Source organism: Pan troglodytes, chromosome 1 (genome assembly GCF_028858775.2).
Source record: "Pan troglodytes isolate AG18354 chromosome 1, NHGRI_mPanTro3-v2.0_pri, whole genome shotgun sequence".
Lineage (NCBI taxonomy): Eukaryota > Metazoa > Chordata > Mammalia > Primates > Hominidae > Pan > Pan troglodytes.
This window is the reverse complement of record NC_072398.2, coordinates 136,082,980-136,105,893: the sequence shown is the minus strand read 5'-3', so window position 1 is coordinate 136,105,893 and position 22,914 is coordinate 136,082,980. Positions and strand designations below refer to the sequence as shown.

The 22,914-nt window shown below is 42.5% G+C and overlaps 2 protein-coding genes across 5 annotated transcripts in view; one reads left to right on the top strand and one right to left on the bottom strand.

Moving 5' to 3' along the window:
• The window catches only part of ALG14 (ALG14 UDP-N-acetylglucosaminyltransferase subunit), a 92,828-nt gene extending 88,205 nt beyond the window's left edge, over positions 1–4,623 (bottom strand). The window contains exon 1 of the mRNA XM_016922899.4: positions 4,158–4,623. Within this exon, the coding sequence (XP_016778388.1) occupies positions 4,158–4,293 (136 nt within the window). The 5' untranslated portion in view covers positions 4,294–4,623. The remainder of the gene's footprint in view (positions 1–4,157) is intronic.
• A 7,811-nt stretch (positions 4,624–12,434) lies between these two features.
• The window catches only part of TLCD4 (TLC domain containing 4), a 113,141-nt gene continuing 102,661 nt past the window's right edge, over positions 12,435–22,914 (top strand). For 2 of the 4 annotated variants that reach the window (XM_054685125.2, XM_054685130.1), the window contains exon 1: positions 12,459–12,662. The gene's annotated coding sequence lies outside the window, so the exon portion shown is untranslated. Of the gene's footprint in view, positions 12,663–22,914 lie in introns of all 4 variants that reach the window. The other 2 variants (XM_016922951.3, XM_054685135.1) reach the window with 2 other exon arrangements.

Genomic DNA, 22,914 nt, shown 5'->3' with positions numbered 1-22,914 from the left:
TATTTTATGATATCTAAAGAGTAAATGTCGCTTGGTCTTCAAGGTAAATATTGAAAATGCCTTCTGCCTCCTCCAAAATTTTGGGCATGAACTATTAAACTGCTTATTTGATTACAAGTCTTCCTTTAATTGGCATGGTTCTTTCAGGCCCTTGATACCTTCCTACCCTCAATAATCTGAATGAAGGCACCATTTGCCAGGTGAATTATCAACCTTAATTTTGGTTTCTAGTCCACCAAATGTAACACTATCAAGTGAATGGTTCTAACATCCATCCATTTGTTCAAGTCAGAAACCTGGAAATCACCCTTCAGTCCTTCCCTCCCACATCCTCTACTTTCAATCCACAGTTGTGGATTTAACTCCTAAAATCTTCCAATCTCATCTGAATGCGATTGCTTTTCTCCAGCCCCACACCTATCACTCCAGTCAGACTCCAGTCTCTCAACTCTGGCCATTCCAAGTGCTATCACCTTCTTTTCACATCCTTATCTGAAATATTCAAAAGGCTCCTATTTGTTTCTCTACTTCGGTCTTTGTCAAGACATTCTTTTGACAATGCAGGCTTGAAGTGGGTGACTCTCCACTGAAAAAGATAAGCCATGTGCGGTGGCACGTGCCTGTGGTACCAGCTACTCGGGAGGCTGTCTCAGAATCGCTTGATCCCAGGATTTAGAGGCAAGCCTGGGTACATAACAAGAGTCTGTCTTAAAAACAAAAACCAAAACAAAACTTCAAAAGCTCCTTTTGCCACCAAGACTAATAACATTTATTAAATGCTTATGTAAAAAGAGAAGAAAATGTCAAGACCTTCCAAATTTATTATGCCAAGGGGAAAAGCTAAGCCCTGGAAACTGACTCATGAAACATGGCTTTTTCTCTTTGGTGTATGTCTGTTGCTTCCTGACCTTTGTGTTGAGATGTTATACATTAACCAGATTCCCTAGTCTTTATTCAAACCTAGACTAAATGACATTGGAGATAGAGGCCTTTGTGATTGTTACCTCCTTATACCAGAATGTTAAACAAATCCCTTAGTGTGTAATCAATAGTAGTGTTGGGACTTAGAAAATAATATCCCAAAATGAAGGCCTTAGAAGTAAAAATTTTTCTCTGGCCTTCTCCTGTCCTCTGTCTCTCAGTCCCATACTCCCCTGAGGCTTGCCATAGAAACTAGAATCTCTCTTCCCCAGGGCGGGTCACAGAAACCAAGAACTCCTTCTCCCAAAAGCTGGTCATAAAACCTAAAAATACTACTCTAATTTTACTCCACCTTTCTGTGTAAAAACTGGCCATAAAGAAATTATCCGAGCTGGGGAGCTGGGCGAGGTGGCTCACACCTTTAATCCCAGCGCTTTGGAAGGCAGGAGAATTGCTTGAGGCCAGGAGTTCAAGACCAGTCTGGCACACATAGCAAGACACCATCTCTATTTTTAAAATTAATTAATTAAATTAAAAAAATTATCTGATCTACCTTGTTTGACGGTAGGTCATAAGACCCCCATTCCAGAGAGGGCCCTACCCCATAACCAGAAGGAAAGGAATGCATGCTCAGAGAGACCAAGAAAAATCTAGACAGACAGGCCTTGCTGGGCTTCCCTACTGTCTATTAGCATTAAATTATACCCTTTTGTCCAGTCATAATTCTACATGGCTGTCCATACTTTGCTGAACCTAAGCATAAAAACAGACCATTTCCCTTATATCTCTGGGTCTTCATTCAGAACACTTTCATATATGCTTCATAAATTTGTATGCCTTTTCTCCTATTATTTTTGCCTCATCAGTGATTTTCAGTGAAACTTCAGAGGGCAAAAGGGAAGTTTCCCCTTGGCCTTTACAGTAGCCAACCAAATCTTGTATCTGTATGTTGGCCTTTGTATGGAAAATATTGTAATTTTGTTCAGCATCTCTGTTCTTGCCTATACAAACTACCTTCATTCTTCCCCACATGGGGAGTACTGATTACATTCTTTGGTATAGGTTTGCTCCCCAGACACCCAATCTCACGCTTTGTGCTTGAATAAACTCTTCTAACTGGATATTGAGCCCTTTGATTATTTTAGGTTGACACTATATGTCAAGCACTTTATTGAACACTTTATTTTTTAATTTAAGCTTTTGATTATATCATTTTATTTTATTTCATTTTGAGACAGGGTCTCACTCTGTCAACCAGGCTGGAGTGCAGTGGCACAATCTCAGCTCACTGCAACCTCCACCTCCCAGACTCAAGTGATCCTCCTACCTCAGCCTCCCAAATAGCTGGGACTATAGGTGCATGCCACCACATCCACCTAATTTATTTATTTATTTTAATGTAGAGACAGGGTTTCACTATGTTGCTCAGGCTGGTCTCCAACTCCTAAGCTCAAGCAATCCGCCTGTATCGGCCTCCCAAATTGCTGAGATTACAGGTGTGAACCACCACGCCCGGCCTAAACACTTTAAATATGATCATATTTAATCTCTCCTGTCCTCTCTCAACCCATGTAGAAACAGAAGGTTCAGCGAGGTTAACTAATTGCCTGAGATCCCCAAGGTAGTAAGTGGCAGAGATGTGATTCATGTGTGGTGTTATGACAACCTAGAGGCCTGTGGTCTTAACCCCTACATGATATCAACAGTGGAGTAGCAGCAATTGCTTTATAAAGCAGGATTTTAGGCCAGGGGTGGCTCACGTCTGCAACCCCAGCACTTTGGGATGCTGAGGCAGGAGGATCACTTGAGGTCGGAAGTTCAAGACCAGCCTTGGTCAACACGGTGAAACACTGTCTGTACTAAAAATACAAAAATTAGCTGAGTGTGGTGGTGCGCCTGTAATCCCAGCTACTCGGGAGGCTGAGGCAGGAGAATGGCTTGAATTTGGGAGGTGGAGTTGCAGTGAGCTGAGACTGCGCCACTGCCCTCCAGCCTGGGCAACAGCGTGAGACTCTGTATAAAAAAGAAAAAAAGCAAGATTTTAAATACCCTTTACAATCTGGACTCAGTTTACCTCCCTACATTGAACTCTACACGATAGTGTTCTCTCAACTCTGGTCATTCCAAGTGCTATCACCTTCTTTTCACATCCTCCCAGCCCTCGAAACCCTGGCTGTCCCTCATCTGACTAATTCTGGGTCATCTTTCAAGTTTCAGTTTAGCATCATTTCTTCCAGGAAGCTGTCTGTTTTTTAAGACCTGATAAAGTAGTGCCCTTCCTGAAGACTGCCATAGCAATTTGTACTTCTTACACAATTATTACAAGATTATAGCATTTATCTCATTGTGGCAAATACTCATTTTGATTTATTTTCTGTTAGTTTTTTTGTATTCTCTGTTTCATTTACTGCTGTATCTTTGCATCTCTCACAGGACTTAGCACGGAGTCAGCACTCCGTGGCAAGTAATGTTAGTTTTGTTATTTCCAGAGGTTAGTTTAGTGTTTGGTCTTTCTAACAGCTCAAAACAGATTAAGTGAATAAAGTAATGCGTTATACTTGAACATAAACTTAGTACATTTACTCATACTATACATGTTCTATCTGGATGCAATCTCCTGCCATACCCAAATGTTTACATTGTGTCTGTGTGTGTCTGTCTGTCCCTGTCAAATATGTGTATTTAAAATTGTAAGCACCTACAGAGTTGGTGGATTTAGATTGTATTACCTGACAGGTCAGTGTGTTGCTCACACTCTGCCACCGCGTGTATATTGTTCTACAGCCCGTAGATCATTGTTTTTATCCTCTTGGACTTTGTATATTTATAAATGTGACAATTCATTTTGCCTCATTTGTCATGTAGCATTCGTGTTTCCTAAACTAAATACGCAATACCTAGATTAATAATGCACAACAGCTATACGGGGAAACTGCATGTTTGCATCAAAAGGCTTCTACGTTCTCTGTTCACTAATTGTTTGAAAAATATACGCTACAGAGAGTCTTAATTACAGACAAGTGTAAATTACTTGTCATAAAAAAAACCTCTGGGCCGCGTCAGCAAACCAGCCCCTACCCTGGCTGGACTGCCCGGTTCCGGCAAGGCAGAGAAACTACAAATCTCTGCATGCAACACTCCAAGAAGTGCTAAGGGTACCAGGGAAGAGCGTCGCGGTGCACTCTGGGGTTTGTAGTGACCAACCCAAGTCCGACAGTCGCCTCCTCGATACTTACCGGACCCAGCCACTACCAAGATACTGAGAGACTCCCGGGGCGTAACGTCCCTGGAACGAAGCACTACCCATATTCGCAGGATTAGGAAAACCGCCACAGCTCCTGCTGCCGCAGCTAGAATAACAACGCACACCATGCAGAGAAACGGCGCATGCGTCCAACTTCCGGGGACCAGCCGCTGTCAAAGTTCACAATTACGGGTGCCGAAGCGACTCAAACGCGGAGGACGCACGTCCTGGTGGGCTGGTCTTTCCTGAGCTGGGAGGAGTGGAGGCGAGGGAGAAACTGGGGTCCCAGTCACAATCCATTTTACCTCATTTATCATGTAGTATTCGTGTTTCCTAAACTAAATACGCAATACCTAGATTAATAATGCACAACAGCCATACAGGGAAACTGCATATTAGCGTTAAAAGGCTTCTACGTTCTGTACGTTCACGTTTGTCAGCGGAACCCCTGCTTCTGCGCGGATTCTGCGCAGCTGCCGCCAAGCGTAAGCTGAAAATCGTTAAGTTAAGCGCTGGGGAAGCTTGATTTACGCCCACAACGAGGTCAGGCAGTCTCTGCGCCCTAAAGGTCCCGAAACTCCCCAGTTAGGAGGTGTTCTGGCTCTGTCAACTTCGTGAATGCCACCTGAAGCTAAGGGAATACATCCTTTCTTTTTCTTCTTTTTTTTTTTAATGCCAAGAGAAATGTTTCTGTTGCACATAGATATTACTGAAAGTGTTCGCCAGTAAGGACCCTAGGCTTAAACATCGAATTTAGGGCCCTCATTCAAACCCCCTGTCTCCCAACATGTATGTTTTTAACTTTTCTCGAGGTTTTCACAGCTCTCAGTGTGACCAGAGTAGTTGAGGGTGACCACCTAAAGGTAAGCCACACTCCTAAGAGGATTGCAAAGCTCAGTGGCTCTAGGTAGCAGGATAGACAAGGCACAGTCCTACAATTAATATTCAGTTAATTTTATCACAAAGCAATTCCAGTGTGTTTCTCATGTCCTCAGCCAAAATGATGATCTGCCAACACCCCCTTCAATCCCAATTTTGCTTATTATGTCTAATTAATTAATTGTTAATAAATTAATTATGTCTAATTAATCCACATTACGACAACATAAAATACTAAGATCAGGAGCCCCTTCACCCCAAATATAATTTGCCTTCAGTCCACCATAGACCTACCTGTAGGTTATATTGAACAGGTATACAGATGAGTAAAAAGGTTCAGAAAGGTGCAACTGCTTGCCCAAGTGGAATAGCGTCAGATCTAGAATCAGAAACCAGAAATCTGAGTCCTGCTGGACAGGAGTACTGCATCCTGTATTCCTTTGCTAAATTCAAACTTGCCTGATCACCACACTTACCTGGAGCCTAGAATATGTTATTAAAAGTGCAGACTCCCAGGGTCCATTAGGAAACACTGAATCAGAATTTCCGGGGATCGGGCACCTGGGATTAGCTTATGTAACCAGCGTGTCCATTCCTATCAGCAAGCAAGTTTGGGAGACTTTGTGAGTAGAGTCCGTGGACCTTACAACACTTTCCAAATTGTCTTCCATCAAATCTTCTTTCTTTTCTTTTTTCTTTTTTCTTTTTTTTTTTTTTTTGAGATAGAGTCTCACTCTGTCGCTTGGCTGGAATGCAGTGGCACAATCTCGGCTCACTGCAACCCCCACCTCCCAGGTTCAAGCGATTCTCCTGCCTCAGCCTCCCAAGTAGCTGGGACTACAGGCATGCACCACCATGCCTGGCTATTTTTTTTTTTTTTTTTTTTTTTAGTAGAGACAGAGTTTCACCATGTTGGCCAGGCTGGTCTCGAACTCCTAACCTCAGGTGATCTGCCCGCCTCTACCTCCCAAAGTGCTGGGATTACAGGCATGAGCCACCGCGCCCGGCTCCATCAAATCTTCTTAACTATACATTCTCGCAGTAAGACCTTAAAGTGGATATTATTTCCCTTTTTACAGACAAAGAAGTAGATTCCATAAAAGTTAAATAATTTGCCTAAGGCTACTTAGCTAGTAAGGGTGGAGAAAGTTCATAGTTGTGGACTTAGAAGTCAGTGTCTCTCAAATTTTAATGGAATCAGAATTCTCTGGGCTTACAAATACATAGTTGGAAGTCCAGAGGTAGGGTCTTTGGTGTAGTAAGAAAAACAGCTCAAGGATAATACAAAGAATATCATTTACTTGTATATGCCCGCTCTGCCATTCCTAATAATGTCTTCAACCTGAAACAGTCTTACCTGATACTTAAGACACTAGTGGTCCCAGAATGGGATGTGTGGATGGTTACATCCAACAGGGCAATCTCCATAGCCAAAAAAGAGGTTATCTTGTCGGGTCTTTTTTGCCCCTCCCCCCTAGTCTTGCTCTGTGGCACGGTCTTGGCTCACTGCAACCTCCACCTCCCGGATTCAAGCGATTCGCCTGGCTTAGCCTCCCAAGTAACTGGGACTACAGGTATGCGCCACCACACCCAGCTAATTTTTGTATTTTTAGTAGAGACGGGGTTTCACCATGTTGGTCAGGTTGGTCTTGAACCTGACCTCATGATCCGCCCACCTCAGCCTCCCAAAGTGCTGGGATTATACGGGTGAGCCATGACGCCCGGCCTGCTTTATTTTTTATTTTTTTAAGGCAAGGAAACTTATTCTAGAACCCTTCACAGCCGACTTTCTTTCACTCCTTTTGGCCATACTTACATCACTTTCCCAGGCATAAAAGGAAAGCGACTTCAAAGCTGGTGGAGGTGGGAGGAGGATGATCTACAACTCACCTGTAATATATGGCTGTTGGATGGAGGGTGGGTACTGAACAAAATAGGCATCCTCTCAGTGAGGAGGAAGCTGCAGGGAGGGTTGTTGGGTAGGCAAACAATAGCATCTAGATTGCTGTGATGATGATGTGTCTGAAACAGCTTTGTAAACTGACACATGCAATGAAAATGTCAGGCATATGATAATTACTTAGCTGCAGGCCCCACGCTCTATATTAAGGTAGATTTAATACTTGGAGGACACCCTTGCATTTCCCATTACTTCATCCCCTCACTATTATAATTACCTATATCTGTAGGAAATATTAGTTTGACCACACTTGGCATGTAGCTGGAATGAATGGAAGCAATCAAACATTGGGGGCTTGCCAGGAAATGCAGAGAATCAAAGAGGGTGGGGTACCAGACATTGTTTGGACTTATTGGTTGAATTATTCTGAATTAAGGTGATCATAAAACTCTTCAGTTTTCCTGCCAAGAAAGTTGAGAACTGCAGGGAGCAGCTAGGTAGCAGGCAGGGACAGGAACATAGCTGAGAATTCCTGCCAAAAATGTCACCTGGGCAAGCCAAGTCCTGGGCTGTGACAGAGACAGAATGTATAGATAATCAAGAAGTCAAGAAGCTGTAGTGGGCCAGGCATGGTGGCTCATGCCTGTAATCTCAGCAATCTAGGAGGCCAAGGCAGGAGGATCACTTGAACCTCAGAGTTTGAGACCAGCCAAGGCAACAGAGTGAGACCCTATCTCTATAAAAAATTAGCCAGGCATGATGGTGGTGTGTACCTGTAGTCCCAGCTACTCAGGAGGCTGGGGTGGGAGGTTTGCTTAAACCCAAGAGATCAAGGCTGCAGTGAGCCATATTTGCACTACTGCACTCCAGCCTGGGTGACAGAGACCCTGTCTCAAAAAAAATAAAAATAAAAAAGGGCCGGGTGCGGTGGCTCATGCCTGTAATCTCAGCACTTTGGGAGGCTGAGGAGGGTGATCACCTGAGATCGGGAGTTTGAGACCAGCCTGACCAACATGGAGAAACCCCGTCTCTACTAAAAATACAAAATTAGCCGGGCATGGTGTCACATGCCTGTAATCCCAGCTACTCAGGAGGCTGAGGCAGGAGAATTGCTTGAACCCGGGAGGGGGAGGTTGCAGTGAGCTGAGATCGTGCCATTGCACTCCAGCCTGGGCAACAAGATCGAAACTCTGTCTCAAAAAAAAAAAAAAAAAAAAAAAGCTATAGTGGATTAATCAGGAAAGTTAAGACTGAGCGAGAAGAAGCAACAATTAAAATTTCTCTTGGGAAGATGAGTTGTGCTGACAGTGCATTTAACAGATTCATGGAAGTAAATTATAGTGCTGCAAAAAGCATGAAAACTATGTTAATAGTTGACAAAATGAATAACGATATGTGGTCTATAACCAGTCATAAGTAAAGCATGTCTGGGAGGTGATTTTTTTTTTTTTTTTTCTGAGACAGGGTCTCACTCTGTCACCCAGGTTGGCATGCGGTGGTGCGCTCTCAGCTCACTGCAGCCTCAACCTCCCTGGGCTCAGGAGATGCTCTCACCTCAGTGTCCCAAGTAACTGGGACTACAGGCGTTTGCCACCATGCACGGCTAATTTTTGTATTTTTTGTAGAGTCAGGGTTTTACCACGTTGCCCAGGCTGGTCTCAAACTCCTGAACTCAGGCAATCCACCCGCTTCAGCTTCCCAAAGTGCTGGGAGTACAGGTGTGAGCCACGTAGCTCAGCCTGGGAGGTGATTTTTATTCTCTTCTTTTTTTTTTTTTTTGAGACAGAGTCTCACTCTATCGCCCAGGCTGGAGTGCAATGGCGCGATCTCAGCTCACTGCAACCTCCGTCTCCAGGGTTCAAGCCATTCTCCTCACTCAGCCTCCTTAGTAGCTGGGATTATAGGCGCCTGCCACCACATCCGGCAAATTTTTCGTATTTTTAGTAGAGACGGGGTTTCACTATGTTGGCCAGGCTGGGCTCGAACTCCTGACCTCATTATCTGCCCGCCTCGGCCTCCCAAAGTGCTGGGATTACAGGCATGAGCCACCACACCTGGACAATTTTTATTCTCCTCTTAAATCTATTTCCCAAAGTTTCTACAGCAAATATTACTCATGCACATTTTTAAAGTTATTTTAGAAGTTCAGATAATTTTGTACTTTTCTGTAGGATTGTACATGTTAATTTATTCAACATATTTAATAAGCATCTGCTATGTGCCAGACACTGTTTTAGGTGCAGGGGATGTCATATAAATAAGACAGTGGTCCAGGCAAAAACTTTGGACTAGGGAGATAACAGTGGAGGGAGAAGAGGTCAGATTTGATATACATTTTATGGGTAGAGTCAATAAAACTTGTTAAGGGATTAGATATTGGGGATTAAAAAACAAGGAGGAATCCAGATGACTCCTAGATTTTTTGATTCAAAACTGGTTAGGTGGTATTATATGCAAAGAATAGACAGACTGAAGGAGAAACAAGCTTTTGTGGGTAGGGGAAGGGGAGGAGAGGATGAAAGTGAAGTGGTCTGTTTTTGACTTTAGTTTGAATAACCTGCTAGACATCCAAGTGGTTATGTCAGATAGGCAGTTTTATGTACAGACCTGAAGCTTGGGTCAGATCTAGTGGTATAAATTTAGAATTCATTAGCGTATAGATGGTATTTGAAGCTATCGGACTGGGTGAGATCACCAAAGAAGAGTTGAGGTCAGTCCTGTCAAATAGAACTTTCTACAATGATATAAGTGTTTTGTATCCATGTTGTATACTATCCACATGTACCTTTTAAGCAATTGAAATATGGCTAGTGTGATTGAGGAAATGAGTTTTATTTCATTTAAATTATTTTAAATTTAAATAGACACATGTGGCTAGTGGCTACTGTATTGGACAGTGCAGGATAGAGAAGAGTCTGGAGTCACTAACATTCAGAGGTCTAGTAGAGGAAATTGAGCCAGCAAAGAAGATGGAAAAGAAAAGGGGTGATAAGAGGAAAATTAGCAAAGAATGGTGTCCCCAAAAACCAAAAAAGGAAAATAATTGAAGAATGAGAGTGCAGTCAGCTATGTCACATGCTGTTGACAGGTGGGATCAGACATTTTGGGAACAGGTTAGTCACTGGAGATCTAAATAAGGTAGTGATGGAAGGCAGATGGAAATGAGAAGAAAGAATGGGACATGAAAAAGAAAAAAAAAACAGTCTCCAGTTATTGCAGGTTTTTCTTTGAGGGGAATGGATAAATTGGGTGGGAGATGGAGGAGCATTTGGAATTGAGGAACCTTATTTTTTTAAGATGGGAGTTAATTGACATATTGATGTTAAAAAGAGGTGGTAGAGGAAAATTGCTGTGGGAGGGAAAAAGAATGAGCACAGGAATAAATATCTTCAAAAGATGGAATGGTTTGGAACCTGGAGCACAAGTGGGGAAGTTGGACTTTGATAGGAGGAACGACCCTCATTCTGTCGTAACAGAATGGAGAACAGGGATGAATGTAGATATAGGGATGTTTGTAGAATTTGTGGTGAGTCAATGAGAGTGTGGAGAGTGTACAGTGTGGGAAGCTTGAAGGAAGACAAGGTATGAAATAATCATCTTAAAGAGTAATTGGCACACTCACCAGGACCAGTGTAGGATTTCTGGGCAGATTATAATGCCCATTTGAGGCGTCTGATAGCAAATATAATGAGAAACTAGTCAGCATAATTTTATATATTTTCCCCCCAGTGGAAAAGGCAGATAGTTGGTGCTATGGTTTGACTGTGTCCTCCAAAAAGCATGTGTTTGAAATGTAACCTCCAGTGGAACTTTGTTGGGCGGTAGGGCCTAATGGGAGGTGTTTAGTTCACGAGGGCTCCACCCTTATGAATGGAATAGTGCCATTATGAAAGGGCTTGATGCTGCAAGTTCCATCTCTTGCTCTCTTTGTGTTCTTTTGCCCTTCTGCCTTCTGCCAGCCTTGGATTTTGTACTTCCCAGCCTCCAGAACCATGAGGAATAAATTTCTGTTCATTATAAATTACCCAGTCTCAGGTATTCTGTTATAGTAGCACAAAACATACCAAGGCAGTTGACTAGAATTGGAGCATTGATGGGTGAATACAAAGGAGAGAGAAGACGCTCTTCAAGGGAGTGAGGTCTGTGGAATTTCATGTAATCCTAGTGGAAAATGAAGACAGGAGGGTGGGGGTGGGGGAGTGGAGGAATAGTAGCATGGTAGTAAGATCTGTGGATCGGAGGCCCCCAGAAGATTGAAAAATTGCAATGAAAGAACTAGAGTAAGTGAACTGTAGACATAAGAGATGGTCAGAGAGTGGAATGCTTGAAGTGAATGTTGTGTTATTACCAGTAGTAGTATTTAGAGTATCACTGGGAATGGATGAAAAATATCACTGGATCCTGAAATCACTGAGGGGTAGAGAGGAAAATAATTAGCTAGGAGCTCATGTGTTCAAAGAGTAAAAAATTGGAGAGTGGTAGCAATTAAAAAGATCATTGGGTATGAGCTGGATATCTTCCATCTGTCTCTCCAGATTCATTCTCCATGCTTTCCCACTTCACTCAGTTCCATGTTAGCTGAGACTTAGGGACTAAATCAACCGGTTTCCTTGCCCTCTGATTCTTGTTGAGTTTGGCCAGTGATGATCTTCAGCAGAAGATCTGATGGAGGGAAGGCTGTGTCCCTGAACTGAAGGTTTCTGCTATTTTCGATATGGCCTTTTCTATACATGTATTTTCTTCAGGGTCCCCGCATTTCCTTTCTTTGTTCCTTCAGATCTAGGGGGTGGTACCAGCTCCACTGTTACTAGCCCTAGGTTACTGCACCATCCCTTGTGCTTTCCCTACCACATTCACACCTTTGTAAATAACCCCTTTATAACTCATCCTCAAATTAACCTGATACAAGTGTGCCACCTGTATGCTATTGGGGATACAGATACTGACTGATACAAGGTGATACAACTACATGGCAAGTACTTTAAAGGAACTGGAGTTTGAAAGAAGGAGGAGAATGGTGTGGAAGCAACAATAGAGAGAAAGAGGGATGCCCTCCCCGCCTCCTGTGGGAGTGAGAAACAAAAGGCTTCTATTTGAGAGACATACTGGGGAAGTGTGAGAGAGCAAGCCTTCAGCTTAAGAAGGGAAGTGAAGAAGACATTCAAAGAGAAGCTTAAGATAGAGGGAAAATTTGCAGGTTATAGCAGGATGCCCAAAAGGTGCTGTGAAAGGCTTTGAAGGGTGGTGTGGAACAGAGGTTGGGTCAGATTGGGGGAACTATAGAGATAGGAATTAGAATGATAATGGATGATCTGAGAGGCTTCTGAGGATTTAAGTAAATAGGAATGTAGGCAGGCTTTCAATTCATTTTAGTTCAGTTCATATCTATTAAATGCTGCACACTAAGCTAGGCACTGAGGGGTACAGTGGTAAGGTAATAACAGTTAACACCCAAGCAGTGACTTAACAATGAGCCTGACTGTATAAACTGCATGCCTCTTCACAGGGCCTCCTGGAGAAAAGTCATTCAACCAGTTCTTTTATGGGTTGCCTGGGAGTGTGGGCTGCTAGGGATCCTGGCAGCTAGGTCCCTTCCCAGCAGAGTTCAACCATCGTCAATCTTAATAAGGGTAGAAAAGTATAGATAAAAAAGATTGAAGCTTTTATGCAACAACCAGGGACACCACTTTGGTCAGCATCATGCCTGTCCATGACAAGGTAGGATAAAGCTGGAAGGGATTTCTTAGTCTGGGTCAGAGACAGAACTGGGACCATGTGACCACCAGAAGTGATGGTTATACACTTTGCTGTTAAAGATCATCTAGAAGATTGGGCAGGATGGGTGATAAAAATTGTCCTAGCACAACCCAAATAATCTTAGTTATAGTCAAGATTTTTTTTCCTTTTTAAATATACTAATGTATATTTGAGTCACAACCTTTTCCTGGATGAAGCCACTACCTAGGACTCTTCAAATGCTAGCCCTTGAAGGCTAAGGCAACTATTTAATACTTACCATAATGGGCATTCATTGTGTATTTATTATATGCCAGGTACTCCAAACATGGATTAGCTAATTAGACACTTCTGATACCCATTTGACAAACGAGGACATTGAGGTACAGAGAGATCATATCATTTGCTCTGGGTTACAAAGCCAGGAATTGGTAGAGTCAGGGTTTAATCATAGTCAGTCTGACTCTATAGCCCACACTTGAATCTTCTCCATTATCATTAAAACTATTTATTGTAGGCTGGGTGCAGTGGCTCATGTCTGTAATCCCAGCACTTTGTGAGGCCAAGGCGGGCATCACTTGAGGCCAGGAGTTCAAGACCAGCTGGCCAACATAGTGAAACCCTGTCTCTACTAAAAATACAAAAATTAGCTGGGTGTGGTACTGCATGCCTGTAGTCCCAGCTACTAGGGTGGCTGAGGCATTAGAATCACTTGAACCCGGGAGGCAGAGGTTGCACTGATCAGAGATGGCACCATTGCCCTCCAGCCTGGGTGACAGAGCACGACTCTGTCTTAAAACAAAACAAAACAAACAAAAACAACAACAACAACAACAAAAACAGCTGGGCGTGGTGGCTTACTGCTGTAATTCCAGCACTTTGGGAGGCCGAGGTGGGTGGATCACGAGGTCAGGAGATCAAGACCATCCTGGCTAACATGGTGAAACCTCATCTCTACTAAAAATACAAAAAATTAGTTGGGCGTGGTGGCGGGTGCCTGCAGTCCCAGCTACTCAGGAGGCTGAGACAGGAGAGTGGCATGAACCCGGGAGGCGGAGGTTGCAGTGAGCCGAGATTGCGCCACTGCACTCCAGCCTGGGCCACAGAGTGAGACTCCGTCTCAAAAAAAAAAAAAATAAAAGAATGAAAGAAAAAAAATTTATATTTATACTAGCTACTGTGCTATATATTAAACAAAACAAGATAGAAATATTATTTACTATGTCTGATTTTTCATTTATACAGAAGGACAATGATTTTTTAAGTGGTTTTTTTAACATTTCTGTCAAGGATTGCTTTTCCTTTTTCTTGCTTTTTCTTCAAGTACATTCAAAAAGGATTCTCTCTCGATAGATAGATAGATAGATAGATAGATAGATAGATAGATAGATAGATTGACTCAAGCCTTGTTTAAGATGAATTTAGTGAAATTACTAAGACACAACAATTGTATTCTTTCTCTTTTTCACTTTATGTTGATTTATCCCAGATACATCTTTTCAGACATGTTTATAAATCCCTTGCCCTAACCTTGTACACCCCAAATGCTCCATCAGTTCCAAATTTAACAAAACATGAAAATATTATTTAAAAGTACATTCCCAGACTAGCATGGGAAGCATCATTCATACCACATTATAATGTTTATTAATGACAACCACAATAATAGCAGCTTCTTTAATTTTCCAAGTGACCATTTTTTCAGTTTTTGACCTATAAGTAAAGTAAAGGCAATTATGTTTCTGCACTAAACATTGCTTATCTTTGAAATCTACTAAATTAATTTTCTCCTCAGCCGAGTCCTCCCTCCCCACAAAGCCTGTGTCTGGCATCCTCATTACGTTTTTATTTTCTCCTTCATTGTGTACATTGCCCTTTTTTCTCGAATTATTTTCTGCCGCCACAGAGCTTTTTGTTTTTAATAGAAACACACAAATTGTGTCTCTTCATTTTTTATGTATTCATTATTCCTTAACTTTATATGAAGAAAAAGCATGGCATACCTACTGTGAAAATCATATGCATAATAACACACACTGCCTACCATTTAGTAAGCATGTACGTACTTTCTCAACCACCTCTCACAACCATCCTATGGTCTTAAGTACTGTTATTATCCCCATTCTGTAGGTGAGGAAATGGAGGTTTTACCATGTTAAATGAACACTGCTGGTGCTTTGACTTAATTTCCTGTGGATGTACCGTGGCCATCTAGTGACTTCAGGAATATAGTGATGTTGCTTAAGGGAATGTATTTAACAACACACATTTCACAGTAAGAAGGAGGAGACAGCAAAATGAAAGTTACGGATATGCTACTTAAAGGTTATTATTATTTTCTCTTGGAATTTTTGTGCAAATAACCAATAACACGTTACAACAGTAGACAGACAGCTCTAGCTATGTCTCTTAACCTGGTTTCTTTTCAGCATTTCCATGACTTATTTAATATCCTGTTCATCTTTCATCAACATTAGGCTGATGAATCTTCATGAATACCTTCTCAATTTGTTAACAAAACAGGTTTGTTAATTTACTGACAGACTTTTTTGATATAAATCTCAAGTGACTTAGCTATTTTGCAAGCCTAAGATTCCCATCTCCTCTAAACCATCACTCCAGTGGGCTCTTTACTGATTATATTTGTTTGGGATAAGTTGAAATATAACCTAAATGAACCTGAGAAAGTATTCACACTTTGTAATACTGGATTAATATTTGCATATGGAACTGTGGAATAACTGTGTCTTAACCTAGAAATGTAGAAGAATCTCTAATTTCCCTTTCTGAAAAGATGCTAATAATCTAAACAAACCCTTTTATGGTCAGTTTCTTACATCATTTATCTTTTCCTGAATCTTGAACCACTGACTCTGTCTCACTGTGTCTTTACCCTTAGCCTATAAAACTAGCTCAAGTCTTTCCCATTAAAAAATAAAAGCAAAAATCAATAAAACCCTTCCTCAATCAGTCTGGCTCAGCAAAGCTCCTTTAAACTGCCAGACAGTCCAGCCACATTAAAATGGCACTCCAGTCTTTAAACCACACCTTTTATCTCTTCGCCAGAGTGCCTTTCCACTCCCATTCTATTTTTACGCAGTTGGACTATGTCTTGGAACTGAAGCCTTCTACTGAGCACAGAGCAAAGTTATATTTCAGATGTTGAGAGGTGATCATTCTGAACATGCAGTCAGGCAGCCTATTCTTGGTGAATTATATGGATGTTCCTGTCAGCATATGGAGGAAGCATGGCCCTCCCAATGACTCAGAAGTCATATATTGACACAGACGTGCCCTAGAATGACACTGTCCTGTGCATGCTGGGTACCTCTATAATATACTGACCTAAAGAGTGTCTGAGAGCTTGGTTGAAAACTAACAGGAACAGATCCTTTCTCTGATAAAGCTTGCAAATAAATGGGGCATATAAGGTTTGTCTTATCTTGGCCAACCTTCCCTGTCAGCTACCACTAGGTGGCTCTCCACTGATCTTTCTAAAAGGGTTGAGGAACCACTCAAGAGGGGGGATCTTCCAGACTTAGGTCTCACAAGGAGAACCATTCTCTTTACTCCCCTGATGCCTTCTCTCATCCTTGAATTTCTTTCTTCCAGACCTCAGTCTGGTGGCCTTGTCTACCTCCTTCAGAAATATTCAAGCACTTCCCACCAAAAAATGTAGACGTTTCATCTCGGTTTATTCTTCTGTATCACAATGCCTAAGACTTCATCTGAGTGAGTATATCAGTAACTGGGGGTTTCAGAGGACTGTGAGCTCAAGCCCCATGAATAAGGTTGACGGTGAATCTGCCAATGGTGGTTGAATTCTCATACCAATGTGAGAAGTGAGCTGTGTCACTTAGAATGTAAGCACTCGTTGTAATAAAAAGCATTCAATTTCCTCAGAGACAACAAAATCTAATCCTTTCTCTGTGAAATAATATTTTTTAAATGAATTTTGGCTTTATTATATAAGAACAAGAGATTCCTGCTTTCTCTACTACTTTGAAGAATTAGAGCCAACTTTAGAATTTGTTGACTCTGAGTCTCTTACGGAAGTTTAGAATGGAAGGTGGGGGAGGGGGCGGTTGAATATTTGAGTTTAGTCTGCCAAACAAAGGTGCCTGAAGTTTATAAGATTTACTGTTGCTGATTCATATGCTTCTTCAGATGTATTTGTTTATTGACCCCTTCCACCTCAGTTGAGTTCTGAAAGGGTAGGGCTTTGCCCAAACTCCAGCTGTGGCTAAGGTGTTTTCTGGTCCTTCTTCATCTCTACACCCAATTTGGACCCCTGACTCTCCAGGGAACAAGCTATCTATCTCATGCAACAGTGGCAGTTACTGACTGTGAGAGTGGAGATAGAGGGTACTATCTCTGGAGGCTCCAAGATCTCGTTATTCTAAGTTTTAACCAACACATTCAAGAGAAGTTCTGAACTTTGAGAAAACTTTTCCAACCTAAGATACAGAGCACTCTGTTTTTCCAGCTGTTCAAGATGCATTTATTTTCTTTTCTTTTCTTTTTTGAGGCGGTTCTTCTTCTCTCTTACCCAGGTTGGAGAGCAGTAGCATGATTGTAGCTCACTGCAGCCTTGAACTCCTGGGCTCAAGTGATCCTCCCACTTCAGCCCTCTGAGTAGCTGTGACTACATGTGCATGCCACCATGCTTTGCTAATATTTTATTTTATTTTATTTTATTTTATTTTATTTTATTTTATTTTATTTTTTTGTAGAGACATGGTCTCACCATGTTGCCCAGCCTGGCTAATCTTTAAAAAAAATTTTTTTGTAGAGACAGGGTCTCACCATGTTGCCCAGGCTGGTCTCAAACTCCTGACCTCAAGAGATCCTCCCACCTCGGCCTCCCAAAGGTCTGGATTACAGGCATGAGCCACTGTGTCCAGCCAAGATGTGCACTATATGTATGCTGGGCAGTAGAAGAACTGTGGACAACCCTGGGCAGTAGAACTGTGAACAACCCTAGTCTTTTGGACTCTGTTGGGGCTTAGAAAACAATGCCCTGGAATATGGTACTTTGACATGCCTAGTACCTTGAATTAAAGAAAATTGAAAGGCTTCGGAAAAAAGACTCAGAACCAAGGTCTCTCTCTGACCTTTCCCTGCCCTTTGTCTCTGGGATCCTCTTTCTTTCTGAAGCACAGGGAGGGACTCTGTCTCTGGAATTTCCTTATCTGACTAGTGAAGTTTTTTTACAAAAGAAATGCAATTGTCTTAAGACCCCCTCCCTAGGAATTTTATCAAATAACCAGGAAAGAGGCTGGGCGCCGTGGCTCACGCCTGTAATCCCAGCACTTTGGGAGGCTGAGGCGGGTGGATCATCTGAGGTCGGGAGTTCTAGACCAGCCTGACCAACATGGAGAAACCCCGTGCCTACTAAAAATACAAAATTAGCCAGGCGTGGTGGCGCATGCCTGTATTCCCAGGTACTTGGGAGGCTGAGGCAGGAGAATCCCTTGAACCCAGGAGGCGGAGGTGTTGGTGAGCCAAGATTGCACCAATGCACTCCAGCCTGGGCAACAAAGACTGAAACTCCGTCTCAAAAAAAAAAAATTAAAAATTAAAAAATAACCAGGAAAGATTACCACCGGATAAAAAAAGAGACTGGGAATCTTTGCCATGCTCACACAGACTTTTCATTTATTCTTCTGAGGGCAGCTCCAAGAGATTTTCTGGCAGAATTTTTCTGTATAAGACAACCTTTGTTCACAGTGACGTTCTGCCCCTTATCTTCTGGCCACCTCTTCCAGAGTTCAGAGGAACTTTATTCCAGGCCATTGTTTTTTGACCTCATTCATTTCCCCTACACCCCTGCTCCCCATCTCCTCTTCCCCTAGGAAGAAGAGTATATAAGCATCTGGACTTCATTGAGTTATCGGGTAACCACATTCCTGTGATTTCCCCCACCTCCAGCCCCCAGCTGGTTAAATAAACTGTGTATGCCCTTTTCTCCTATTAATCTGCCTGTTGTCAGTTCAGTTTTCAGCAAACCTTCAGAGGGCAAAGAAGAGTTCCCTGTTTGACCTTACAACCTACTACTGCTACCCCAGCTCAGTCCCCTGAGAGTGGTACTCATGCCAATGGAATTAGTCATTGCTAGTTGTCATCTTAACTGTCGGATTCTTTCTGTGAAAGCCAGTGTTCTTAAAAAAGACCAGGCTATACTTGCTGTCTCATTTTCCCTCGTTCATTTTCATTTCCCAATTCACTGAAATATAACTTCTGCCATAATTATTCTCTAATAACATCTGTATTTTCAAGTCCAAAGAATATTGCCTTTTTAAAAAATATATTATTATTTTTTTCTTTCCACAATAAGACATCTGAAAGCAAGAATATTTCCTTTTCTTATCTTTCTTGTCTTCTCTTAGCCAACTGAAAAAAACCTTTTTTATGAAATTATTTTCTTCTGTTGACTTTTTTCTTTTCTTTTAGACAAGCATGTTGACATTGACATAATATACCATTTTCTCTGATTCTCCTCATACCACTATTGTTCTATCTTTATATTCTTCTTAGGTCTCTCTTTTTCTATCTACTTTCCTAAAAATTACAAAAACAAAACAAAACTGTTGGCTGAGCACAGTAGCTCACACCTGTAATCCCAACACTTTGGGAGGCAGAGGCAGGAGGATTGCTGAAGGCCAGGAGTTTGAGACCAGTCTGGGCAACATAGTGAGACACCATCTCTACAATAAAATTTTTAAAAAATTATAGCTAGGCATGGTGGCACATCCCTGTAGTCCTAGCTACTCAGGAGGCTGAGGTGGGAGGATCACTTGAGCCCAGGAGTTCAAGGCTGCGGTGAGCTATGGTGGTTCCACTGTACTCTAGCCTGGGTGACAGAGGCACACCCTGTCTCTTAAAAAAATAAATAAATAAAACTTTTATTTATAAAATATATTCAGAAAAGTACTTGAAATCATAAAATGGAAACGTGGGTACCCATCAGCTAGATTTTGCTGTATGTTTTTTTCAGGCTCTCACTTTATTTTCGTCTAAGAAGCTTATTTATCCCCTTTTGGTCTTTGCATTTCTAAGGATTCTTAGCTATGGATATCTTTCCTTTTTACTTTTTGTGGCAGATTAATAGTTGTCCCCAGAAAACTGTTCTCCCCTTCTTGCTGGTCACGTGTTCACTCAGCTGGCAACTACATTTCTTATCCTCCTCTGCAGTGAGGAGTGGTTTTGTCAGTAAGTGCTTGCCAATTAAATATAACTAGGAGCAATGAATACAACTTTTGCCTTACTTTGTTAAAGGAAGATGGCTTGCCTTGGACTGCTTTCTTTCTCTTTCATGGACATGTCTGTGACCAGCTGTGATGATGAAGATGGGGAAGACATCCTAGAAGAGGGTGGAACAACAAGATGGAAGGAACCTGGATCCTCTATGACCTGAATTTTAGAAAGGCAAACCTAGAACAGAGCTGCTCTTTTAGTCTAGGCCTGGCTGTTAGGTGAGAGGAAGAGAAACATCTGTTTTCTTTATGTCACTGGATTCTGGGATCTCTTAGCCTTTACTCTAACTAATACAGAAATTGATACTTGGAAATGGAAAACTTCTAAAATCCAAAAACATAGTACTGCCTAAGCAGTCAGAAAATTGGCAGTGAGGAAACAGACCTCTCAGGCTGGGAAAGTGTTGATCCTTGTTAGGATGTGATAAAACATTTGGTAAAAATGTTACCTATTTAACTTGGAAGGCTGATCATGTTCCTTCTGTAGTTGAATTCTAGGGGAAGCATTTGGAAGAGACCAGAATATAGATATATAAAGGTTTCTCTTTGCTGCATTTAGCAAGGTTTTTCAAGAAAGCAATGAGCTCACATAAGAAATGATGGGTTTGCACGCAGGATGGAAGAAAGTAAAGAATGTACACTCTATGGCCACACCACCCTGAATGCGCCTGATCTTGTCTGGTTTTGGAAGAATTTACAGAATATTGGGGCCTCCCAGTATTGGAAAGTTCAATTATTTCTATAGTCCAAACAGGATATTGGAATGTTGCTCAGAGACTTTCTCCAAGTCCTCCCATTAAGATTCTTCAGCCAAAGAAAGAGATCTAGCCTTGCAGCAAAGATCAGATTAAGGGAGTTGCCCTCACTTATTTTTTAAGATTATCTTAAAATAGCCACCATTAAAACAATGAAAAGATGAATGAGTAGATGATAGGAACTAGTGAATAAGCAAATTTAAGAGGTAGATTGAAAAAATAACTTGCATTGTAGTTCCTGGTGAAGCAGGAAATTTTCCCTGACTGCTTCATGAGTAGGACCCGGAGTGTGGGCACTGGGGCTAGCCAGCCATTTCTCCACTAGCAGGGGTAAACTCCACTCACTTGAACCCATTATGCTCAGCCCCTCATGGGAGGGAGCATGCAGGTGAGCAGGTGCAGGAGCTGGGGTGAGTGCTTTTGGGTGCCGGCAGAAGCAAAACTCTGTGCAGGCCCCGTGGCAGTGTCTAATGGGGAGTACCTGTGACCCCTAAAACCCCAGAGGGTGTGTGTTACAGTGCGCTTTTAGCTGTGCTGTCCGTGGATGGCTTAAGTGTTAAACAGCTCAGTGGGCCCTCTGCTGTTTTGCATGAGGCAGTTGCTCTTCACCAGCAAGGGCAGAGGGTCAGTGTGACAGCCTTTGGAGTGATGCCTCTTATTTGGCATGCAGGAAAAATCAGGTTTCATGAACGAATTGAAGGGTGGTGAATGTGGAGAATTTTATTGCCAATGAAAGTGGCTCTCAGAGGGAAGGGGAGCTGGAAAAGGGATGGAATGGGAAGGTGATCTTCCCCTGGAGTCCAGCCATCCCCTGTCAGACTCCTCACCAAAGCCACACCATCAAGCTGTCCCTTTGAAGTCAAGCTGCTTCTCTCTGACATCCAGCTGCTTCTCCTTTTCTCTTCTCTCTGCTGGTGGAGACTGGGGTTTTTATGGGTACAGGATGACGGTGGGGCAGGCCATGGGTAGTTTTTGAAAAGGCAACATTTGAGTGGGAAAACAGGAATGCACGTTCCCTCTTTGGGCCATGGTTCCAGGCTTGGAGGTGGGACCCTCACCGGGGACCTGCCCTCTTCTGCCCAGAATTTTCCTGCCTCCTGTCCCTATCACTGGCACATGTAATGGACGGGTGACAAACGGCATAGAAGCCTACAAGTCCCCACATGGTTTCATTTTTCATGATTTCCAAAAATATTAAATGAAAAGTTATAGGAATAGACAATTCATAAGTTTTTAATTGTACACCCTTATAACTAGCATGATGAAATTTTATGCTATCCCAGCCATCCCTCCTGGAAGGTGAATCCTGCCTTTGTACAGCATGTCCATATTGTATATGCTACCCAACTATTTGTCATTTAGTAGCCCTCCCAGTTATGATCCACTGTTGTGGTATGGCAGTGCTTGTGTTCAAGTAACCCTTATTTTACTTAATAATAGCCCCAAAGCACAAGATTAGTGATGCTGGCTATTCAGATAGCACAGAGAAGCCATAAAGTGCTTCCTTTTAATAAAAAGGCAAAATTTCTCAATTTAATAAGGCAAGAAAAAAATTGTATGCTGAGACTATTAAGAAAGATCTACAGTAAGAACGAATCTTCTGTCCATGAGATTGTGAAGAAGGAAAAAAATTCATGTTAGTTTTGTTATGGCACCTCAAATTGCAAAAGTTACAGCCACAGTGTGTGATTAGTGTCTTGTTATAATGAAAAAGGCATTAAATTTGTGGGTGGCAGACATCTAAACATGTTCTGGTTCATGGCAATGGGGTTCAGTACCATTGTGGTTTCAGGAATCCATTGTCTTGAGACATATCGTCTGCCAATAAGGGGGACTACTGTACTACATTTTTGTTTGTTTGTTTTTGAGATGGAGTCTTGCACTGTCGCCCAGGCTAGAGTGCAGTGGCGCTACTGAACGGTGACAGCGTGCTGGAAGTCCTCACAGCCCTCGCTCGCTCTCGGCCCCTCGTCTGCCTGGGCTCCTACTTTGGCGGCACTTGAGGAGCCTTTCAGCCTACCACTGCACTGTGGGACCCTTTTCCTGGGCTGGCCAAGGCCAGAGCCGGCTCTTTCAGCTTGCAGGGAGGTGTGGAGGGAGAGGCGCGAGCGGGAACCGGGGCTGCGCGGGGCGCTTGCGGGCCAGCTGGAGTTCCGGGTGGGCGTAGGCTTGGCGGACCCCGCACTCGAGCAGCCGGCCGGCCCTGCCGGCCCCGGGCAATGA